At 40.6% G+C, this 25,730-nt stretch overlaps 1 protein-coding gene across 1 annotated transcript; it reads left to right on the top strand.

Annotated features, from left to right (window-relative positions):
* The first annotated feature begins 3,624 nt into the window (after nt 1–3,624).
* zmat3 (zinc finger, matrin-type 3) lies at nt 3,625–19,460 on the top strand. The gene is made up of 6 exons (XM_080473196.1): nt 3,625–3,784; nt 9,587–10,329; nt 10,855–10,995; nt 12,007–12,173; nt 12,656–12,759; nt 16,968–19,460. The coding sequence occupies exons 1-6, from the start codon at nt 3,661–3,663 to the stop codon at nt 17,174–17,176; spliced, it is 1,488 nt and encodes a 495-aa protein (XP_080329322.1). The 5' UTR covers nt 3,625–3,660; the 3' UTR covers nt 17,177–19,460.
* The last annotated feature ends 6,270 nt before the right edge of the window (nt 19,461–25,730 follow it).

The following is a 25,730-nucleotide window of genomic DNA, read 5'->3' on the forward strand; positions in this document are numbered from 1 at the left end:
CACGAATCATTCTGTCATGAACACATTTTTTTTTAGTGGTCTAGTTTTGCAATTCTTTTTTTTTTTTCTAATATTTCTTTTTGTAAAGAGAGTGCATGTGCCTTTTTCATTTTTACATGATTACATTATCACATTGTTTGGTGAGCTTCTGCTCCTGCAGTGCTGTCAGTAAGCCATTCACAATTCTCAGTTATTCTTGGCATTTAATGTCATTCCTTTGGAAAGCATTTCTTTTTCTTTAATTTCTCTATAATATTTTGCTTTATTTTGGGATGAGTAGTAGAGATGAGTATGTGGGTTGTGCATATGGACAATTTGCCAAATGTTCTCTGCCAATGCCAAACAGTTTTTCTTTGATATTGAATCATGTGTTGAGCATCCTGTGCTTGATATCCAGGACTGGCAGGATTCCAGGATGGCCGCCTCTCAATTGCAGATAGGTATATTGAGATTATATTCTACAATTAGGGGTTATCTCATACCTTCAATATTGACAATGCTGGATTCAGTAGATGATTAAATGACCTGCCAGCAGCCTTGACCTCAACCTCGGTGAGTGCTCATGGGACCAGTTTGGGAGTGCTAGTTGTGCCAGACTGAGCAACTCAACCAGGTTGGTTAGTATTGAGACAAATGCAGATTGAAGAATGAAACCCATCCCATAGCAATGTGTGAGCACGCTGCACGCCCCCATGAGGAAGAGGTGCCAGGCTGTGTATGGTTCTTCCACATACTACTGAGGCTCCAGGTTGAATTATGAAAATGACACATTTCCATTATGTCTTGTTTCTTCAGACTTCAATAATCCAATCCACCTGTTATGTTTTGGTGTTGACTGGGCCTCAAGTAGAGAATTTAATGTAACAATGTACTGGTGTGACAATAAAAGAATCCTTGATAAAAGGTGTAACAAGGCATTCGTGCTCCTCATCGATAGGATTTACAATAAAAACATTTAGTGCCAAGAAGCAATAATATACCAAAGGAATATTATCTCAAAAACACATTTCCTTACTTTTTTTTTTTTTTTAAAGTTCGGGAGATCTGGTGGTTAGCCCGCTCGCCTCACAGCGAGAAGACCATGGGTTCAAATGCCACTTTCTGTGTGGAGTTTGCATGTTCTCCGGTTTCCTCCCACACAGTCCAAATGCAAGTGGGGTTAATTGGTGACTTTAAATGTGTCTGTCTCTCTGTGTTTGCTCTGTGGCGACCTGTCCATGCCCTCGCCAGTAGTAAACTGGGATTGGCTCCAGCGCCCCACTACCCTGAACAGGATGAATGGAGATGGATGGATGGAAGGACTGGTGACTTTTCCATGGTGTATCCTGGCTTTGCCTCACCTGTCAGCTTGCCGCCACTCTAAGTTGGATAAAGCAATGTTGAAGATGGTTGGAGTTTTTGAAAGATGTAAAAAAAAAAAGAAAGAAAGTCACTTGTTCATATTACTTTCTCTTTCGATTTTTATTGAACTGATATAATACAATGATTGAAATCACTCTTTAGAGAGTGGCCGGAGAACTTAAATTCACACTTTGAGAGTTGGACAGAACTAAAAATAACTAAAAAAGGAAAATAGAACATTTGAATGACTAAAGAAAGATGTGGGAGCAGGTGTTATATATGGGCGGACAAAACACTTGTCATGTTTGACTGTTTCAATGGGCCAATTACAGATATTGTAAGTAATGGATGGGAATATCCAAAATTATAAATACAGACTACAATAAGAATGACAATAGGATTCAACTTTTGTAATTTATTAAAAAATAATATTACACAATAAACATATGACATATCAAAGTGGGTCACTTCCCACACTTATATTGGTCATATTATTTAAGGGTTTTATTAAGTTATTAGCCAGAGGTTCATTAATATGAAGTAACATAAATGCCAGACATGATGTGCAGCAACAATAAAGACACATTTAATTAAAATGTAATAATGATACAGGGCACCTGAGAAATAAGTAATGATGGTTTATGTGAGAACTGTACACAAATATCCAAAAGTACCACAGTCTTTTTTTTTGCCTCTGAAGATTTTAACAGCAAGATATTAAATAGTAAAGTAAGCCAAGTGAACCATGGACTTTTAAAGTGTCTGCCTGTATTCTTTATCACAAAACTTCACAATATGTTCACTTCTATAATGTGGTTTATTCGTAGTTTTACAGTCCTTTTATTTAGGATATAAAGGGAAAAATAGAGAGAGAGAGAGAGAGGTAGAGAGAGAGAGAGAGAGGCAGAGAGAGAGAGCAAACGAGCGAGCGAGGGGTGAGAATGATGTATTTATACTTTACCAACCACTGCTCTACTACTCTGAACAGCATTAAACAATGATTTTTTTAGTTTTGTTAAAGTTGTATGGGATAACATTAAGTGCAAACGTAGAAATCAGTGAAAAGGGTTTCAGTGTGTGTCATAATAGTACAGGAGCTTCTTCCCTCAGGCTGTCCACCTGCTGAACCCAAAACAATAGACCCTGCAAATTGGCTCGTACATACTGTGTATTTGCACTATTCGACACTGGTCTGCGTATATTTATCAATTTATTTTTTATCTTTTGAGTGCAGTAATTTTCTTTATTATTGTTAATATTGTCACATAGAGTAATTGTTTTCATTATTGTGTGTTCTAAATTCTAATTTTTAGTCTTCCATCCTATGAAAAACTATTGTTTCATTGCAGAACACGTACTGAAAGCATTTCACTGCACATTATACTGTTTACAATTGTTGTGTTTTACGAATACAGGACTTGACTAATATTTCTATTAGATATAGCCTATATAGTTCACATTAGCAACACCTTGTTGTCTGTTAGCATAAAAGCATTTGTATTCTGTAGAAGAAAATAAAGGAATAGCCAAACATGTAATGAGTCTCTTTCTATGTATTTTGTTTTAAGTTGTTTAACTATTTTATTTCAGAATAATCATCCTGTATTGTGCCTACATGTGATCAATAAATGGTATTACTGAGTATTTTACGCCTTCATTAGGTACTCCACTCTATATTACTTATTAAGAAAATACAAGTAGTAAAATGTAGCAATAATATTGTAAAATACGACAACACCCGTCGTCAACAGAAGCCTTTAACTGTTGGTACTTGATGGATTGCTTTTAATTTTACAGTTTGCTTAACTTTTATCTCCATCTTGGTGATGAATACAATTAATTTTGTCCATATTGCTATTTGATTATGACGAGGAGGAATCGCCTGCTTTATCTGCAGAGACTCCCAGACTCATAAACGGCCAGCCGGGTGATCTGGGTGTACTACAGAGGTGTAACATATTTATACAGTGTGTCATGATTACCACCCATGCAAAGAAGCAGCAGTGGCATCGGAAATGGACCGTACCAAGTAGGTAGGGGACGTCGGCGGAATCACTCCAAGGTTTGCGTGCTCAATATTACAATTCTGCCCAGAGGAATGTATTGTAGGAGGTTTTATGCACAACAATACATTTAATATGGATAACTGTTGAAGAGAGACGTGCATTGTTGCTTGTAGACGCCCCTCTGGATGTCGCTCTCCTCCTCGGATTCCCCTCCGGTGAGAGGCTCGGTGCCTGAGCGTTGGTAGAGACTGTCATCCTGCCCTGGCCACCCGGTTTTTTGGAGAGGAGAAGTTGGCAGAGGGATGATCCTGCGATGATGGCGCTGCAGCTCAAGAGCGGGGATGCCGCGTACTACCAGAGCGCAGATTACTGCAGAAACTACACCTCGCCGCCTGTCAGCTACGGTGACAGCAGCCATTATTTTGCCCATCTGCCAGGTAAGACCAGGAGGCTTTTGCCATGCTCGGTTCCCCTCCACCTTTGACTGTCAGCAGTCTTGTGCGCCAGCGTGCACGGATGGAGAAAATCCAGCCGGAGATAGGTGGATGTGGAAACCCGGTTGATGCTGTCATCGTCGCCCTCAACATCGCAATGTCATCCCGATGGGGTGCACCCGCTGCCATTCTCCCCCACCTTTACAGAGCATGGATGCTGCGACGCAAAATCTGAGGTTGCAGAGGTAGTCCGGCGTGTCTTTTGCACATGCATCAGGGCGACGTGTCTCACGAGGAAAGGGAGACGCCAGGTTTGGTTTCTGACCGTGATATGAAACAAGTGTTTCAATGCAAAGCCGCACTCTCATCCCTCGAGTGTGTGACATTGCTGTTGCACCTTTCACTCCAGGCTTGATCTGCACAGCTGATGATGACATGTGGCAAATGTCCAGGAGGCGTTTCATCCGTGCCATAACCAGCTTTCCAGTCGGATTTAGGTGTCTGCTGGAGCCAGAATGTTTGTGATTCACGGCACTGAAAGGTTAACCATTGAGTAAGACTTGTCTCAGAAGACAGTGTCTTTTCTTCCTCATTCAGACTTCATAATGGTATTCAAATGCAGCTGCAATTAGGGGCAACGTGAATGCTTTCAAGATGAAAATGTTCCTGAATAATGGTGCAATCACTTGAAAAATTGCATTTTTACGTCCATCAGTCTTTTTGCTTCATTAAAAAAACAAAAACGTTTTGAATAATAAATCCTCTTTAATATAGCACCATTTGCAGTTTAGTAAATATATATATATATATATATATATATATATATATATATATATATATATATATATATATATATATATATATATATATATATATTTATATATATATTTAGAATATATATTTAGAATATGTTTTGCTTATTTTATAAACTGATCATGGTGTCACTTATTTGCGCAACTAAAAGTTGATTTGTCACAATGGCACATGTATATTTGTGTCCCAGAAAGACATCTATCAAGGCTTTTAATGTTGCAGTGATATGGTACTCGCCATCTAATGACTTTGAAGACCCATGCTATGTTGGACATTAAAGGTAATCCCCGGATTGCAGTTAGTTCTATTAATATGTGCTCTTAATGTGTGCAAGCTGTTAAAACTGGGCGAAAGCTGCTGTGATGGCACACTAAATACATTGCAATATACAGTAGGACATAGTTGGACTTCGCTGCATGCTGTGCTCATCCAGTGCCCAGTGAAGCAGATGGAGGAAGTGCAGGAGGCATGTGCTTCTCATCACTCTATAATTGATGTGACACAACACAGTACAGCAAGAGAAACTCAAGAGAAAATGAACACTTGGCCTATATAGAGATTCTCAGTGGAGGCTGTGAGATTATCAGGCTCCGGGACAGAAGTTTTTTTTTACAGCTTTGCTAATAAACTAGAAAACCAAGAGCTCCTGAGTCAAATAAACCTAACATGCACATGTATGAGTTCTCATTTACTGTTAAGTTTTTTTTCCGACTTTGTGAAGACTTGTGAATACAGACAAAATATGGTGAATATTAAAGTACTTCATTCAAGCTACTGATCACTTGCTGGCTTTGGCTTTGTAATGAAATTACATAAGCCTGATTTTGACTTTCAAAGTTAACTTTCTCGTGTCTTTAAGGCCTCAAATGTTAAAAAATAAATGGTTTTGATTTTACAGCAAGGACCCCACCTGATGTGAATGAGGTGTGTGCTTTTGTATCTGAGAGGAGAAAGAAATTCACCTTCACCCATCTAGACCACATTAAATATGTGGAAAGCTGAACGAGCCAAAGTACAGTAAAACAACTGACAGGCACTGATTGTCTTGTGTGACGTCAGAAGACTGAAAAACTGTGTTTGAAATATTATGTGTAAAGACAAAGCACCATTCTCTTTTCATGTTGTGCAGTAGTAGACATGATAACATGTTCGTGTGAGAAACTGATCTTTTTTGAACTTATTTATTTTTAAATGTGGCTTCCATGTTCACAAACTCTCTGCTAATAATTCATGTTTTGTGGCTGCTTCCATGTTTTTACTGAATATGGTGTATCACTACAGGAGTTCAACCTGTGATTTAAGAATAAAAAAACAGCCAATAGGTTCACAAATGTGGCCTGATGAGCATCGTAATCTCACACAGATGGTAATTGAACTGAAAATGCCAGCAAGTACAAGAAGTCGCTGAAAAAGGCTGCTTGATGTTTTTATCTTCCTGTGTTCAAAAGTGGAGTGACTGTAAGGGCCTCAACGTGCAAGCTTGTTTCCAGGGTTTGCTTTAATGGTGGAGCCTTGGAGGTGAGTGGCTTCATGTCACAGACGTGGGGATGGAGGCCTGAGAGGTCACACGGCTCAGCCCAACAGAGAAATAAAGAGAAAGTACGTCAAGAGATGAATGTTACGTGAAAAGATGATATTCACAGCAAAAAGACACAAAAGTAGCAATCAAGCATTTTGTTTATAGAATATGTGGGAAAATGAAATTGTTTGAAAGATTTTCCTACTATAAGTCATTAGTTTATGAAGTCATTGTTTTGCCTTGTCTGGTACATACAAATGTTTTGAACATATTCAGAGATTCAGAGAGTTATTATACATGCACAGAGGTGACGTTGTAGGAACGGCTGACAGCAACGTTCAACATTTTCCACGGTTAGAAAATCTCCACAGTTAAATGCTAAGCTTGCCGTTGAGTGCTCGCGTCTATTGTGCCGTGGCACAATGTGTTTGCTGATTAATGGATCAAGCAAAAAGGGGTCAGCTGTCCTGGAGTGTTGTTTCGGAGCCGCCGCCGCTGCTGTTGTCTCAGTCATAATCAAAGGGCTCTCACGAGGACACTGATGATGTTACTGATGATTTGCGGTGTGTGATTGGTGGATGAGGCTCTGGACAGCATGAATGGAGACTTCCGGACATTTTTTAACATCATCGTGGTTTCTGATGAGACAGGGAGTGTTGTTAAAGGTCTGTTAGTCTATTTTTGGTATAAAAGCATGACATCTACTCTGTGTTCCTTCAACTGTGGAGTCTGTTTTTGTTTTGTTTTTTAATGAAGACTGAGGTTCTGTGAAAGCCTCTTCCCTCTAGCTTACCAATCCCTGACACACAGTGGTCAATATTAACTCACTTGTTTTCTGTTTACTACAAATAATTCATTGCGGATTCTCCCCATGGACAGAAGAGAAAGTCTCCTGCACAGGAGCTCCAAAAATAGCAATATAAAACCGTTCATGAGGGAGATATATATATAAACGCAATAACAAAATGCCAGAAAGTAGTGAAATCTATTTTGGTCGATATGCAACTCTCACATAATCTTCATAACAGTGAGAGGCTGCAAATCAACTCCTGCTAAGTGTCCCACAGGCTCATCTTGTCTGAGTATATAAGTAGTATGTAGTAGTATATAAGGTCAGAGTCTTGACCGGCATATCTATCTCCTGAGGTCAACCAGGCCAGGTGACTGACAGGGAGCAGCTAGACACACTGGACAGACGGACTGATAGTGAGCAGCAGTTGGAAACAAAAACACTCCGGGATGTTATTTTGGGTGTATGATTCAGAGTCACTGGGCGTCCAATTGGATTCCAGATGAAAGCTACCAGCACAGTGAGTTTCGACACAGTTGTTGGCCTATTACTGACCTCACAGTATATTCAGGTACGGCTACCACGCACGTGCACAGACACACACACACACACACACACACACACACACACACACACACACACACACACACACACACACACACACACACACGGACAAAAACATAACCGTCGCTACAACATTTGTTGGAGAAGGTAATTACTTCTTGCCCAACTCTGCCCCGACCCTCAACCACCTTAACTCAAGTCTGACCTCAAAATATGTCGTCAACATGATTTTCCTTATCAGGACTTTCCTTTTTGTTCACACAAGGACAAACAGCCTCCATAATGCAAGTTTGTAAACAGATTTAAGTCCTCACAACAGTAATAAATGCACATCCACAGAAACACAAACAGACTTTGTATTAGCTTATCCAAGTTGTCACACTCCAGGCTGTGAGTATTTTATTATCGCCGCTCCTGTGTGTGTGTGTGTGTGTGTGTGTGTGTGTGTGTGTGTGTGTGTGTGTGTGTGTGTGTGTGTGTGTGTGTGTGTGTGTGTGTGTGTGTGTGTGTGTGTGTGTGTGTGTGTGTGTGTGTGTGTGTGTGTGTGTGTGTGTTGGAGGCACACACATGGATGTACATGTAACGTCCTCTATGCATGACTGCAGGCACTGCAGGCTCAATCTAATCTTTCTGATGCCCACTGGAGTGTGAAGCCTCTCTGTCCGAGAATGTGTTTCTGTTTGCCCATCTCTTTAAATCTCTCCCGCCTCGGGGCGTCGAGAAATAAGCGACTTCCCGAAGTCACTGTAAATGCATAATTGGATTTTCATCAAGTTCCCTTCTCTTTATGTCGTTTTGATGATCTGTCAATAGACTGAATCTATGCAAATCTGACACATTAGGAAAAAAAAATTCTGTCTTGCTTGGTTGGTTTTTTTATGCCAACACACTCGTATAGCAATGAGCCATAAGCATCACGTCTTCATGGTTGTCATATATGGCGTATATTTATTAATGTAGAATTGTGTAATTCCACTCTTTTTTTGATTTAATTGCCAAGGACCCAGTGACCTCAACAATCTTTGTTTGTAATATAAACTATTGGCTCTCAATCACCTTTTTCTGGATCCTCCCTGAACTGACCTTTAAGAAAGACTGTGGACGACCTCTGATTTCTGATTTACCAGCCAATACAGTAAAGCCACATGCCGATTTCCACATTTCCACACCCACTATCACATACAAACTGATGCAAGACTCTTCAAAATGGAAAGTTTCTCTTTTGTCTTTTTTTTTTTTTTTTAAATGTGTAAATCTAAATTTGACAACACCAGATGAGGCAAAGCCTTCAAGGCACTCCATGTGATCTTTTAAGCCACACAAGAAGGAACCATACACCGAGCTGCAAGCCTCTGGTTTGAATTAAAGATTTCCATTACACTCACTTGTTGATATGAGCATGTCTGCCAGCTGGATCTTCAAAGTGAGAGTGAGCATTTGTGTGTCACACTGACAAATGTTGCCCCTAAACAAGGTCCCAAACCTCGAGAACCACTGGTCTAAACAGAAAGGACACAGGGCCACTATTCCAGATCTGTAAAAGACATTGTGCCAACTCATCTCTTTAGATCTTTTGCTTCAAGACAGCGGTCAGAATAAACCATAATCTCATCTATGGCAAATTTACTTCACAAATATTCCTACACAACTCCAATTCGGATGTTTTAGTTTATTTGGAGTGTCTAAAGGTGGTAAAGCAGGTTGGCTGTTTAGTGAGTGACTCACTGCGCAGTGGAACGGTGGTGAGCACATTCCTCTGAAACTAACGAGACCAAGATTGATTCCTGATTCTCTTTGTAGAGTTTTCATGTTCTTCCCTTTCCTGCATTGCTGCTCTTCATGGACTCTGTAGTTTGATCACTATCCAATGACATCCTTGCTACATTGACCACATGGATTGTATGTGTGAATGCAGGTGATACTATGTGTCCCCATGTTAACGCCCATCATGCACTGGTTCCTTATCTACCTTGTAGCCTGCCTTTTGCGCAGCTGGAATTGACTCCCATCCCCATGATCAACATTGAATACATTGTCTAACATTAATATATTGTGTATATAGCATGGATGATGGTGATTTATTTATGTTAGTTTATATCTGTTTTCATTCTGTCCACAGGCCCAGAAACCATGCTGAAGCCGCCTCTTAGTCTCTTCAGCCACCCACAGCAACCTTTCCAACATATGGACTCCTTGCACCAGTTGGGACCTCCTCCAATGGCACCTACACAGCGTCTTGGTCCTCCACCCATTGCCCCCGCCCAGGCAATCGGGCCGCCCACTATGGTACCCACCCAGAATCTAGGCCCTCCTCCTCTAACTGTTACTCACACCTTAAGGCCTCCCCCAATCACTCCACCACATGCTCTAGGCCCCCCTCCAATGCCCCCAGCTCAGCCACTGGGACCTCCACCAATGGCACACACCTTGGGGCCCCCACCTGTCGATCGCACACAAACACTAGTGCCTCCAACCATGGACCTCACACAACCACTGGGGCCTCCACATCTGAACCCTGCTCAAGCACTGGTTCCCCCTCCTGTAGTGGCGCCTGGAGCTGGAAGGTTTCCGCTCCCTCCCAGCCCCCTGTCTTCACTCCCTGCCCCAGGCCCTGACCCGTCGCTGCTCCTCCCAAGGCCCCCAGGACCGGCTCTTATCCCAGCCCCGGTGTCCAGCCTAGTTTGTGGGCCTCTCCCAGGTCAAGCAGCCCCAGCCAGCGAGCAGCCCCAGGACGAAGGCTCTTCGCTGGGGGTGGAGGAGCAGGAGGACCCTCTGGGGCTGGAGGAACTGTGTAAACCACTGTACTGTAAACTCTGCAATGTTACCCTCAACTCTGCCCAGCAGGCACAAGCTCACTACCAGGTCAGTGGAAATTCACATTCACACATATTGTATATATTACAAACAAAATAAAAAAATCTGCCTTATAATTAAAAAGACATCTATATTTGTATTTATTCATTTGTTAAGCTTTTATATAATGTTTACAGTCTTGTTCCATCAAAATAGTGTTTGTAAATGAAATAAATTCAATTCCATAAAACTTTACCAGAACTTTTCTTTGTAATATTAATTTTATAATTTCTATGTATTCTGTAAGATATTTTTATGGCATTTCTAGATTACTATTGCAACAACACATCATCAGTAGGGAAAAACTAACCTGTCTCACGACGGTCTAATCCCAGCTCACCTTCCACATATACACAGATCGTCGTGAGACAGGTTAATATGTCATTTTTGCATGCTTGTCTTGTATTTATATTTACTGTTTTCATGTCATCACTCATTTGGTCTCATCACCTTAAAATTATCCAACTACTTGGAATGACTTCAACCTGCATGCAATGTATTGATGGACTGACTGATTTATTTGTTTTCTTCAAGGGGAAGAACCACAGTAAAAAGCTGAGAAACTTCTATGCTGGCAGTCAGCAGCCTCTAGCCATCAGGATCCCAGAAGCCCTCGAGACGGCCGGCCAGACGTCTCTCAGCTCAGGATCCAGCGACGGTGACGCAAGCAGGCAGGTAAAGTACCAAAGCTCGCAGCTCAGCACCAACCCGCTTCGGTGTTACAGTTTCAGTGGAGGAGGTGGGTGTACTGCTGCTGCTGGTGAAGTGGCCACTCTGCTGATAGAGGTCCTCTGAGGAGGTGGTGGAAAACTGCAGTCACTGTGTTTCATTTGAAGGCTGACATCATTCTCTTGTCTATGAGCAATTTAAATCTGTATTATTATTTTTTGTACCTCTTTTCTGTTTGCAATTGCAACACATTTAACACGTCACGTGAAAATGTGCAATGTTGAAACAAATGATGAATTTGAAAAAAATGTGTGCGATTATGGTGTTTCCCAACGGTAAAGTAACCCCAAAGATAATTTTCATTCAAAATATAAGACTACATGATGTCACTCATTTGATTATGTCATTTGTATTGTGATTTAATGCAGTTCCTTATAAATGAGCCATTACATATTATAAAATCATGTTTGTAAAAAAGTTATTTACACATCATTACATTAGAAATCAGATGTGAGCTAAAGAGCTTCAGGCCACACAGGTGACTCTAACCAACTTGTGAGGGCTTGTTTAAAAATTGTGCAAAAAAACAAAAACAGTGTGGCATATAGATTTAATAAATTGTTTCAAAACACTGAAAAATGTACATCTCAATATAATTCAGTTGTTCTAATAATATTCTGTTATTTATGAAAAGGAAAGAAAAAAGACTGGGGGACAGAAAAATGTACATTTCTATAGAATAACTCATTACATGCCTGCAGAAATCATTTTGGAACGCGAGCTTAGCCAGCCAGTTAGTGAAAACTACTGTTTAGATAGTTTTGGTTCATAGATACATGGATTTATTTTACGTTACAGTGAATTTCCTGTTGACATTCAAACAAAGTTGCTCTTTTTCTTTTCTCCTTTCCCTCCCTCCCACTAGAATACCTAAATGTTCCTTTCTTCTCTGCCTCAGTGTTTACTTCCTGACCCCTCTCACCACAAACACTGTGTTGCTTTGTCTGATGTGTGCAGGCGCTGTATAAGGGGGCGCCACGGGTCATCCTGGCCACAGAGAACGACTATTGTAAACTGTGTGATGCCTCCTTCAGCTCACCAGCAGTCGCGCAGGCCCACTACCAGGGCAAGAACCATGCCAAGAAACTACGGCTGGCTGAGGCCCAACAGAACGCCACTAACATGTAGGTTTGGATGCTGTTTGCTGCAGACTTCAATCTGCACTACGTTTGGTTTGCAAACACATTAAAAGTCAACGTAGAGCAACTTGAGAAAATGGGTTTCATGGTTACAAAAATAGACTATCTGTAAATATTTCTACAGTTAACTATTATATTTATTGAAAGCAATAAAACTTGAATTGAAGCTTGAAATATTTGTTTTACTCTGACTAACAACAATACAGAAACTAGAAAATCTAAGGTTATTATTCTAGATTACTGAAGAATCAGAGAAATAATTGATTTTGTGTCAGTGAACTGAGGGATTCATTTACCAAGCAACCCATCAGGTACAAAACAGACTGGAGACTTTGTGGTCTTAATTTTTTTTGCTTACAAACTAATCGAGTCTTTAAATCGTTACCACTGGCGTGTGCTATATAAGTAAATAAAGTTTGTTTTCATTTATTTCCATACTGTGGTAACTGTGTCTCTGGCTCTTACAGAGAAGGCAGCAATGATGCAGCCCCAAGAAGAAACAGAAAGGATGGCAGTGAGTACCGACTGGTGAAAAACCGCCGCAGCCCACAGATTCCTGCTTCAATGCCTGGTAAAATATTAAAAATATATTACATTTAGTAGAGAACACCAGTGTAACTCATGGTTATGAAAAGTGAGTGTATGTTACATTATGTCATCACACAAGGCAGAGCAGTGCAGTGACTCTGGGCTTTGAGCCTTTTTTTTGTGTGTGAAGCTTGCATGTTTTCTCCAGGTTTTATGGCTTCTTCCAACAATCAAAATTACATTATCCATTTCTCAAGCAGGTGAGCATATTTGATAACTTCCTGTCTAATGCAGGTGGGAGGTTCATGTTCAAACATATGGCTAATTTACCTCGCAAGTCATATTCAGGGTTTTGTGTTGTAAATTATGCACTGTACTGTAGGATACGAGCAATCCGGCAAGACATAGTACCATTTTTACCTAGAAATAGCCAAATGTGTGAGATATTGTTTAATTTGGTTTATATATTTTAACAGATTTTATTGTATGTAGTTGGCATTAGAAGAAGTATTAAAATATGCTTGAACATCAAATTTTACCATTAGTCTCAGATAAAGGGTTAATTTGTGAGTGAGTGAGTGAGTGAGTGAGTGAGTGAGTGAGTGAGTGTGTGTGTGTGTGTGTGTGTGTGTGTGTGTGTGTGTGTGTGTGTGTGTCTCGATGTTGACCTTGTGAGGGGCTGGCCACCTGTCTAAACAGGTGGCCAGGGTCTAAACTGTCTTTCATCCACAGTCAGCTGGTTGAACTCTTGATCACTGCGATCTGAACCTGGATAAAGTGGGTTTAGAAGACAGATGGACAAGTGTCACTGATTGTTTCTACTTAATTCACTGGCCTTTACATTTGACCTTCAGTAATTTGGTTTACCTACTATAAAATGCAATGAATCTGCAATCCTTTGGTTCACTCTGTATATGTAAACGCACTATGCAGTCCAGAGTCCTGATTCCTCAGGGAGCAGCAGTGACAGTGAGATGATTTGATGAAAAGCCAATGTTGATTGGTTGATGTCAGAAAAAGAATCTGTAAACCGCTTTCCGAAATCATAGGTAAAATGGCAAGCACCAAAAATGCTATTTCTACAACTATCACCTTGGTGGAATTAGTGCTGAAATCAGACTTTTTGATGGTAGTTATTTTCAACACATTTTGAATCCAGCTTGTATTTGCAGATTTTCTCTTTGAAAAATGCCACGTTTATAGTTTTTTGAATACAAAATTGATGGGATATGATTATATTTTCTGAAGCACTTGTTACATTCTAGAAAAAGGGATGAAATAATCACATACGATATGGGAAGGTGCGTCCTTGTTCATCGAATAAACAGGAGTTATTATATTAAAAATAAACGTTCTGCTTTCAGCATTTTACAAGTAACACAGCTATAAAAAAAAAAAACCACACAGTGCTGTTACCTCAGGACCTCTGAACAACCATTGAACAAAGCTGAGTTTTCTGATCTTCTCATCTTCTGTATTCAAGTCAAGTCAAAGTGAAGCTAAGACAGTCTATTGTTCCACGCTCAGAGAGAGGAAGCTCCTTCTCATTCTCTCTGTGTTTGCCTGACGGCAGCAGACAGAGCAGTCTGTGACTGGGTGGTTCACCCGCAATCTTCCTGGCCTTTAACCTGCAGGTTGGGGAGGGTGCCTGTGACGGTGCGCTCCGCCGAGCGGACCACCCTCCTCTGGGCCAAGAGGTCCTGCTGGGTGCTGCCGCCCATCCAGGTGATGACACGCCCAGTGAAAACACTCTCAATGGTGCCGGTGTAAAAGTTTCTGAGCAACTTCAGAGGGTGTTTAAAGTCCCTCGGGCGTCTGAGGTGGTAAAGACGCAGCTGAGCTTTCTTCACCAGGGTGTTGATGTGACAGGCCCATATCAGGCACTTGAAGCTCTCCACCTCTGTCCCACGGATCCTGAGTGGGTTGTATGATCTTTGTTGCTTCTTGCGGTAATCAATCAGCTCCTTGTTCTCACTGATGTTCAGGTTTAGGTTGTTGTCTCTGCACCAGTGCTCCGGGTGGGTGATCTCTGTAAGTGTACATTAAATTACCTGCGGATGATACACTGGGAGAGCAAGAGGTGAATTAATCCGTCAACACTAGTGCTAGCTGGTTGGCAGAGTTTTTCAGGACACTGCCTGTTATACCATCAGGTCCTGCAGCTGTCCTGGTGTTCACTCATTGAAACATCAGCCTCACTTCATGCTCCGTCACGATGCACGTCTCAGCTGGGAGCCTCAACGCAACATGAAAGTTAAGTTTGTCGGCTTGAGAGATGTCAGCACTCACCATGGGTGTTGCTTTATCGTCGGTCATCATCCATAGTCTCTGCCATAGTCCCCTTGTGTCTCTCTGCTGCAGCTGTGACTCCAGCTTCTCCTCGTTACCTCTGCTTGGCCTCCGTCACAGCTCAGTGGACGCCGGTGCCCAGTAAGGTCTCATGTCCACTCACGGTGGTGAGTCCTGTCTTGTCGGCGGTGGTGCGGAATCTCAGAGTGTCGCGGATGTCTATGTTCAACCATGTCTTCTGGTTGGGAAACTCCCTGATATTTCTTTGGTGGGGATAGATTCGCTGCACAAAATGTTTTTACAGAATGTAATATTCAATTACGAGCAACTGATGAGCACATTAAGATTTCTATCTGAAGAATTCAGAATTTTTCGAGCTTTCGTTCTACTATGACGAAACAAAACTAGATCAAATTACAAACACCTTGGCTGAACATTTGAATAGTTCTTTATCTAAGCTTAAGGTCAGTGGATTCATTATTATTTGCGAATGTAGTTTTTTGATTAACTAAACCATGTTTTTCGGTGTGCCTCTGTGAGTGTCTGCTTTCGGTTTTATGTGTGCGTGTGAAAACAGATCCAGAGAAGGTAACATCAGACTTTCTGCTGACGTCAAACAACCATCGCGTTCTCGCTGTGTCGGACTCCTTTTGTTTCTCCACAGGCAAAAATCGTACAGTAAAAAGCAAAAATGATTCTCTCTCTCTATCTCCCCCTCTCTCTCTTACACACACACACACACACACACACACACACACACACACACACACACACACACACACACACACACACACACACACACACACACACACACCATGTTCTGCTGATTTAATCAGTTTGCTTGATGGACAAACCCCAAAATAGCTGCGCTATCTCCCATGCGGTGGCGTTCTCACTGTCTTTTTCTTTATCTCTCCCAGTCTCTCCTTCTCCTTTTATCTGTTAACTCACACATACACATATATGTAATACTCTTTTAGTTCTTTTCTTTTCTTTCTAATGGTCTATCTAGATGACTTTTGTTTCGGTTCACGCTGGTGTGTAGGTCTTTAGCCAGTGATCATTTTAATCCTTTAATCCTCACCTCGTTGGTGTGAGTAATTTATCAAGCAGCAGGACCAAGAGTCTTTCGCCAGAATGTTGGGCCTGTGATACTGTTTATCATGAAACAGGTATCAGGATTTCTTGTTTTGGCCTCTTAGTTTTGTTGGATTTCCAAACAAGAATAGAACACGATACAATAGAATACAAAAGAGCTCATTGTCCTTGTTTAAGTGGGCGGTTCAGGAATTAATAGAAATGATAGGAATGAATAATTAATAAAACTATCCATCCATCTATCCATCTTCTATATTGCTTAAGCCAGCTCCGGATTGTTGTCCAGTGGAGCCAATTCGAGATGACTTGGCAGGACAGGTCACCAGTCCTTCATAGGGCAAACCAACTAACCTACCTACCTACCTACCTACCTACCTACCTACCTACCTACCTACCTACCTACCTACCTACCTACCTACCTACCTACCTAACTACCTACCTATCTACCTACCTACCTACCTACCTACCTACCTACCTACCTACCTACCTACCTACCTACCTACCTACCCACACACACACACACACACACACACACACACACACACACACACACACACACACACACACACACACACACACACACACACACACACACATACTCACTAATTGTAATTGAGTATTTGCAAATTGTTCCCTTTCCACCCCTGCACTTTCTACTTCACTGAATAATTTAACTGGAAAAAAGGTTAAGGTTGGAATAATGCCTATAGGCTTTCTTCTCATATCTTCGCCTACCTCGAGTCCTATATGAGGCCGCTGTCTCGGTAGATGAATCTCGAGTGAATCAGCCTCTTAATGCTTAATGTATAGCCAATGCTAACTTCTCCCTCCCCCTGTGTTCTTTCTCTTCTTTCCGCCCCTCAGGGCCTTACTACAACCCCAGACCGAGGCAACGCATCCCCAGGGACTTGGCTATGTGTGTGACTCCCAGTGGACAGTTCTACTGCTCCATGTGCAACTGTGGAGCCGAGCAGGAGACGGACTTCAGGCAGCATCTGGAGAGCAAGCAGCACAAAGCCAAAGTGTCAGAGCTGAGATACCGCCATGAGATGGAGAACCTGGGCTACAGCTAAGATACACAAGAGGGGATTGGGGCAGGAAGTCAAAGCAGGGACAGAATAAGGCTGCTGCAGTTCAGGAGAACAAGTATTTTCAGTTGCTTGAGAGGCATATTTACAAAAATGATCATCCCAAAAGGCCTCAAGGTCCTGTTGCAATTTATTTACTATATAAATCAAGCATTTAGGTTTGTATGTTTTTCAGTCACTGGGCTATTCCCCATTTTATTAGACCAGGTTTGTGTCCCTATGCCTCCTTTCTGCATATTGAAGCGTTTTTGAGGCATGCCACTTAATGGGTGGACCACCTCTGCCAAAAGGAGTTAAATTACTATAGAAATATTGTCTTCAGAGAATATAGGATTTTACTATTTTGGTGGACTTTTTAATCTTTTCTTATGCTCTTTCTGATCAGTTTTCCTCTAAAGCAGTGGTTCCCAACCTGTAGTCCAGGACCCCCTTGAGGATGTGCTAGAAATCACAGGAAGGTCTGAGGCAGTTGTCTGCTCTGAGGTTGCCTTAACCGGATTTGCAAGTTTCAAAAAAAAAACATTAAGAAGCTTTTGGAAAGCTTGAAAGCCTTTCTGCCTTTATTTGAAGGCTTTGGGTTTGTTTGTTTGCTTGGTGAGAGTGTGTGTGTGCGTTCATGATTTGGCTTCACTGTGATCTCAAAGTAATTGGATCAGGTCAACTGGTCATATTGAAGATGTTTTGCCCCTAATCCAAATGGCTTCATCAGTTCAAGTGGACTTGACGAGGCTGGCTGGTCAATCACACTGAGATGCATCATGCCTGAACAAATGGCAATATGCACAGTTCATTGTAGTGTTTTGGCAAATCAGAGGTCAGATAGGAAGTCTGCAGCCTTTCTTACAAGCAATCTGGGAAGGGGACAGAAAGGATTGGGAACCACTGCACTACATATTCTGTGGTTGCAGATTGAATTCTGACTCAGGGGGCCTTCTAGTGACCGTGGAGTGAAACAGGGCTCAAACGAGTAAATTTGATATCTTTAAACCGTGAGAGTGACGTTAAAATCTAAGCTCTACTTGCTTATTAGAAAAACACAAAGCACAATGAACATTATCTAGTAGAAACAGCATTATAGGAATCTGTGAGCCTTAGCTGACCTCCTACCGGTCCTTTGGTGTGTATCAGGCTAAAGGATAAGCCCAAGCTTGCCTTGTCCGTGCCTTCGAAGGGAATTAGGCTAAAGACTAAGCTTTGGCGAGCCATTTTGGCATTAGTGGAAACCAATCTGTAGTGTCGATTGTTTTTTTTTTCTAAATTCTGTATCATCTTATTAAACCCACACAAATGGTATGAAAATATTCTTGAATAACATTATAGTTGTAAAAAGGATATAATATACTTGAATCCTGTTGGTTCTTTGGTTAATGTTAGCCTAGTGTTTATTGTAAATGATCATAATCTATTTAATAATTATCAGGAATCTTGTACAAAGTGTGCACTGACTTGAATGTCTACTTATCAGCACTGTATGTTTGTGTGTGGATTTCACTGTTAGACCCTCCAGGCCACTTTGGGTGGTGCCTTTGTTGATCCAACAAAGTAACTCTGGTACCATCAGTGTGTCGTTAGAAGCTGCTCGTGCTCATCGTTTTCGACTGTGGAAGAACACGTGCCAGGAGAGGCTGCCTTTGGAGATGAAGCGACTACTGGTAGCGGAAATCTCCATCTTGGAAAATAACCACGCTGGCTTTGTGAGGGAGAAACACTGAACATGACGCAAGCAGCTGAAAGCATTTCTCTCCCGAGCTTCAAATTAGTTTGCAAATTGCAGAGCTCCTGAATGTTTCTGGTTGTAAGACATACCATTTAATTTTCCAATAGGGCTTGGCTATAACAAGATTTCACCTCATGTGAAATGTCTGCAGCTGAAAGGCGCGACATGAGCTTTTATTTTTTATTTCATCTTTATGCCATTTTCCCTCATATGACCCAGGTCCTGCTGGGTTTTTTTGTGTTGTTTTTTTTTTTGTCTTCAGCTCATCCATACATTGCTTATATAACTCAAAATGACTTATTCTATTTGTGTTTATTTGTCTTTCTGTGCTAGTTTAGAAGTGTTGAGATAAACATAGTGCAGTCATGAGGCATCGGGAGTTTACAGTCATGTTTTGGGAGACAAAAAATGTGCACTGTGCCTTTAATGTTGGCAACGATCTCCTCTGCACTTGAAGATCACAATGACGAGGTCCAAAAAATTTTTTATTTATGGTATCGATCATAATACGCTTGTCTTTAGAATTGTTATTCCGAGGATTTTTAATCGTTTAAATAGAAAAAAAAAAAAAAAAAAGTATTTTTATTCTTCAAAAGTCACTTTAGGTCGGTGAAAATGATTCCCAGTATGTCTGAACTATACAATATCAAAATAAAGTGTATTTATTGTTTTAAAATGAAGAGAAACACTTTCCCCTTTAATTTACAAGTTCTGCACACACACACACACGCACACACACAAACACACACACATATACACGTAATTAAATAAGTCAAAGGCCTGTTCAGTCCACATAATTAGATGTGCTGGAAAGTGAAATGGACGTCGCCGTCCTGGTCTTTTTCTCTAGGGTTGCTTCAGCATGCTGTGGGTTGAGGCAGCTGTTCACATCGTGTGTTTGTCTCTGGAGCACAAATGCACACATCTGACCAAACACACGAGGACACTCAGGGGAATCGCACTGTGAGGACAGACCACTGTGCTGGTTCGGGAATTCAAAAGCCAGAGGGAGAGACAAACGGTTGATGAAAAATAAAAAGGCAGGCTGTTTATTAGCCCACTGTGCTGCACAGTTTAATCAAAAAGGGACAAAGGGGAGTTATAACCAAAGCTGTGTGGCGAGAGGCCCGGCTAGTCGAGGAGCTTTTCTTTTCCTGTTCGACAAGAGTTGCAGTCTGTTAATAGCACTTCTCCTTCTCCCAGAAATAACACGCTTTGTCTTACTTGAAAGCACTGGTAGCATAACCTTTCATTATGTTGACAGGCTCCTGGATTCAAAATGAGAGTCACACTTCAGTGCAGCAACAACGAACACTTTCAGTAAAGGCAGGAAATGCAGTGAAGGAAATGAGGAGATGGTACAAAGCTAAAAAAAATTCCAATTACAACATTTGACTGGAAACCTATTGGCACCGTTCATTGTCATATTTGGTTATTTTGCAGTATCAGATCCCAACTTCTTTGTACAAGAAATTACCAAGTCATCACAAAAGACTTGATATTTCGTTAACACATTGACTTAGAATATGTCTAGCTGCCGCTACACAAATACAGTCCATTCGCCCTAACATGGACCTTGATGGTATGAATATTACATGGCTTAAGGAGACAATATAAAATGACATGAAATGTGTCTGTGTGCAAAAAAGTGATAAAACCTCAAATCCATAAGCGAATAGATCACCAAATGCTTCAGTATCCTCTGGCCTGTTCAAGCTCCAAGGAAAGTGCCGAGCTTGTTGATGCCATGAGACATTTGGGTTTGTCGAGACACCAGTGTTGGGCAAGTCACTAGAAGGTAGCATCTGACCGCAATTACGAGCTATTCCGTTACCAGTTGATGAAGTGACATTACTGGTTACTGAAAGTTAAAAGTATTTTATGAACCAAAGTAACTGCTGCATCACTTACACAGTTCATTTCAGTTTATTTGTGTTGTTTGTTGCAGAAAACTATGAAACATAAATACATACATACATGCATACATACATACATACATACATACATACATACATACATACATACATACATACATACATACATACATACATACATACATACATACATACATACATACATACATACATACATACATAAAATATTTAACCCCAATAGCAGTGACTCAACTGAATAGTAAAATAAACTAAAATAGTTTCGCTCCAACAGCCTATCAATATTAGAATCAAGATTTTCAGAGTGCCGTCAGTATATTTTATACTTCATACCTACCTGTGAGGAGCCACATAATCTAATTAGGAAAGACTCCTCCTACCCTGTCCTGAATTCAGAAGGGAAATGGCTTTCGGGAAGAACCAGTGCATGTACCAGTTGCTCTTCATACGAGGAAGTCTGAACTGAAAGCCAGAAGGAAAAAACTAGAACTCAATGTGTAAGGGATGAGAGCTGTCAGAAAGGACGGCATTAGCCTTCCTCATTATTTGCAGCTCTACAACTGACAAATAGTAATAAACTTTTGAAAAAGTAGGAATGGTACTGTATTTTCCAGACTAGATACTCACAGTATACCAGTACGTATAATCTGACACTACTAGGTCTCACTGTATGACAACAACGCTTTATACACCAGTGCAAATTAAATATGTTTTTGTCTTTTCACCTGAATGCTATTTATAGTTCAGAACAGACTGTACAATTTTCAGAAGAGTAGTACTATATCAATTTGTTATTGCCATAAGTACAGATGTTAGAACAGTGCATTACTTTTAAAGGACTGATTTACAACTTCGGTGTACATAGTTGGCGAACACAATTGGATAGTAAGTGAGAGCGAGCTCCCAAAAGCTGAGTTTTGGCCATTTCTTTTACCTTAGAAAAAGAAACATGGACCTGTGTTTAGAAAATGTTCTAGGATTAACATAATGACTTTGCCATCTTGGTCAGTTTTTATTTTTATTTTCTCAAAGTGTGTGCAACTGGTTTCTGTTTTTAAGATATATAATAGTTTTGGACCCTAAGAAGATTTATACAAAACTAAATCCATTTTATTGTGATTAACAACACTTGACACAAAGTCTCCATCTGCATTCACAAGTAAGAGAACGCACCTAAAGCAACTTTGAAGGCTTTCTTTGTGTGATTGAAGAAATCTTAACAGCCAGCAGGCGCCAACTGAAAATAGACTGATGAGCCTGAAATAAGACTGAAAACACAATTAGTGGCTAATGAGGCGTAACCTGACAAACCATCGGTAAAGTGCTGCTCTTAATCAGACCTGGATGCTTCAGGAGGAGAAAAAACATTTTACATGTAGGAAAACAAATGTTTGTCTTCTTTTTTCAAACCCCAACATTAAGAAAACACTATGGTAAATAATTGAAGGTATTTCCATGAATTGTCTATTAACTGTTAATGAGTTTGGTAGTGTGGCTAGCTGCACTTTGATTTGCTGTGTGGTCACTAATTTGGCGTAGATTGCTTACACAAACCCTGTTTAGTTGTTTGGACTTTCTTTATGTTGAAAGAGTCAAAATAATCAAGGTACTGTTACCATTTGTTTTATATTTACTTGTTCCAGACCCCATGGGGGGGTCAGTAACTATAATATACTAACATTTATTTCACTATTATTAATCCAAACTGTAATCTGATTGCTCCATGAGCTCCATAATTTAAGAGTTGAATTCCAGTGTGTTGTTGTAAATGAGAGTGTTACATATTGCACCATATAAATTGTACCTGGTATATTTTGTGCATGGGTAAAGTTCTATTTACTAACTGTTGAGATGTTTCTAGTATGGAGAGAAAATGAAAGAAAGTTTTTTTTTTTTAAAGGTTTATATGACTGGATAAATTGATTAGATCACAATTTTGCACTGAGGAAACACCAGTGTTTATAAGGGAAAAGTAAGATGTACCCATACGTTGTTCAGTTTGAGGAAAGACTTTACTATCGTGGTCATTGTGTCTTTGCCTCTCGACAGTTTTTATTGTAACGTTCACGAGGTGAAAAACTGAAACTATTACGGATGTGTATCGTAGCTGTAATTCTGTGTTCATCCACGTGCTGCATTGTTGGACTGAGCAGATCGGGGCAGATGGGCGACACTGTGAGCTAAAACTGGAAACAAAAATACTATCATACGTCCCATCTCATCGGTCTTAAAGTGTGTTTTAAGTGTAATTGTTTTTAGAAGAAGTATGAACTATGAAATAGTTTATCAAATAAAACTGCAATATAGACAAATAATAAAATAAGATTTAGTGTAACATTCATGGCAGTTGTAGACTATATATAAATATTTTCAATAATATCTTATAATGTCAAAAACCTCAGGAAGTCTGGCATTCAACCAAAACTTAGTACTTGGTGTGAGACAAGGTACATCGTGTGAGAGTTTTATTGTCCAGATAAACTAGATAAAGAGAAAATATATGGACTTTAAAGTTCTCACGTGCCACAGTTTTTCCATGAAGAAAAATAAAACCCCAACCAAAATCTCTGAGTGCTTTTCCTCAGTCAAGTCTGATACGTAACAATCCTCATCAGTGCGATGCTCCAATGTTAGAATGAGGTTAAAAGTCCAGGATCACAATCACAAACCTCCAATTTTTGATCGAGTGTGAGGAGTTTTTACTCCAGTAAATCTTATTTGGCTACAAATAGAAATGATGCTGCAGTTGAGGAGAGATTATTTTTGCAGGATTTCTAAAGTAGGACGTACTAATGGAAGAGATAAACCATTTGGAAAAATGGATGGCCTAAACTGAGAGGAAATTATTTCTAGAGCATACCAATTATTAATGTCTATGTCATTTTCTTTTGCCATTTTGTGGTTTTAGGAGGATTTTGTTTAGTGCAGCTAACTGCAGTATTTGTTTTTATCTTTTACGCAGCATCTCGCTGAGTCACCGTTAACAACTCTTGGCGAGAAGCAGAGAGGAGAAATGAAATGGTTACGGCACTTAAATCCCCATAAAACCACATGTAGTCATCTGTGGAAACTCGTTCTTAAATGTGAAATATCTGATATGAGATTAGAATCAAATGCTTTAGTAAAACTGAATGAACAACACATGTATGAGCTGCGCAAAAGAAATAACTGGCAACTTCCTTATAAAAGACAAGCGTGTAAACATCCTCGACAACCTTCAGCCCCTTTGACCCTATAAAGCAGATGGATGAATAGATTATTGACTCTTTTTTTTCTATTTGTGTTAAGCTACCCTAATAAGCCGCCAGTCCCAGGTTTATTTTTTGGCTTACAGATCAGAAATTTGCTAAAGTCTTGGCTTAAAAGTGATTAAACAGACTTTATGATATATTTACTTTGCCTCCATGTGCTGTTTGTGGCTGCCTGTTTCAGCTGTTGTGCTTTCCAGCTGATGTTAATCCATTTTTAGAACAGATAGCGCTGGCCTCACAGAAAAGCCCATGTGTCCTGATCTGGAGACTGGAGTCAGTCTTGTATGCTGACATATTTCAGGACCCTCCTCCTCCTCCTCCCCCTCCTACCCACTCCCCTGCCTCCATTAACTGTGAGGGTCCCTACAGCTCCTACGAGAAAACCTCTGCAGGACAAGTATATACCTTCTCTTGTAATCTTTGTGAAAACCTCAGCACACTCTCAGTGCCTCTGAACAATGTTGCCAACACACCACAAAGAGACTGACTCACTGACTGAATGAACAGATGGATGGATGGATGGATGCCTGGACTACTGATGTGCTGATCTCTGAAGCTGTGTGCATGTATGTACGTGCGTGTGTGCGTGCGTGCGTGCGTGTGCGTTTTTCTGACAGATGAATAAACTGTGCAGATGATAATAACCGACCCGAGTTGATGATCATTACAGTGAATGTGTGTCTCGTGTGTTTTCTTCCACGGCTCAGTTTGTACCGCTCCGGGGGAAATCAGCCCTCTGTTAGCCGACGCTGTTATTGGCTCACAGGGAGAAGATGCTCCCCGTAGCCTAGTTTCCCCCGCACTGATAACCAGGCTTTACTCATTATTCTTTATATTACCTCTGCCAAGAAAGCTGTCTTTTGTGCCTTTGGTCGGCTGTTTATCTGGCAGCAGGGTAACTCCCCAACCTTGTGAACAGATTGCCTGAAATTTGCGTGTAAAGTTAGAATATTAGCCTTTAGCGAGAAGCCACAATCTCCATTTTCTGCAAATTGTTGTAGCCTATTTGAACTGAGCCAATATTCTTGTACGGATACTGTTTTTATTGACATTTAGGCAAAATAGACACGTGCAATAAAAACAGATGCAAACCAAATTTTCAGTCCTCCGCCTTTCACCTCATCCTGCTCTGTTATAACGAAGATTTTCAATTAATCATGCGCATTAACTGCCGTCAAACTTTAAATATGATTTATTCATTAAGGCCCCGTTTACACGACAATGAATACGAGTGTATCCGCAAAACTTTCTACACTTTTGTCCGTTTACACGACACCAGTGTGCGGATGCACTGTATCCGCGAAGTTTTTAATCCGGCTCCCAAGGTGGAAAGATTCTTTCATGGTCGTTATTCCCTCCTGCAGAGACTGCCGGAGGCTACGGGGCCTGTTACTGCGCATGCTCCTCTCTCTCCCTCCCTCCTGCTTATCCAGTTGTAAACAAACATGGCGTCCACGTAGTGGTATCTAAAAAAGAATAACTGCAATGTCAATTTTAACATAAAAAAAATTATATTGCAAGAGAAAAGAGCAGTGGAAACAAAGGTAACTTAATTTTCATTGAAGTAAGCGGGTGTAGATCAATATGGGGATTGACCCCACTGTCAAATCATCAATGACATATTTCTGCAAATTAACCTATTAGATGTTTCTTCCGTTCATGGGAACATTCTGAACTCT

This window comes from Lipophrys pholis (assembly GCF_963383615.2).
Source record: "Lipophrys pholis genome assembly, chromosome: 10".
Classification (NCBI taxonomy): domain Eukaryota; kingdom Metazoa; phylum Chordata; class Actinopteri; order Blenniiformes; family Blenniidae; genus Lipophrys; species Lipophrys pholis.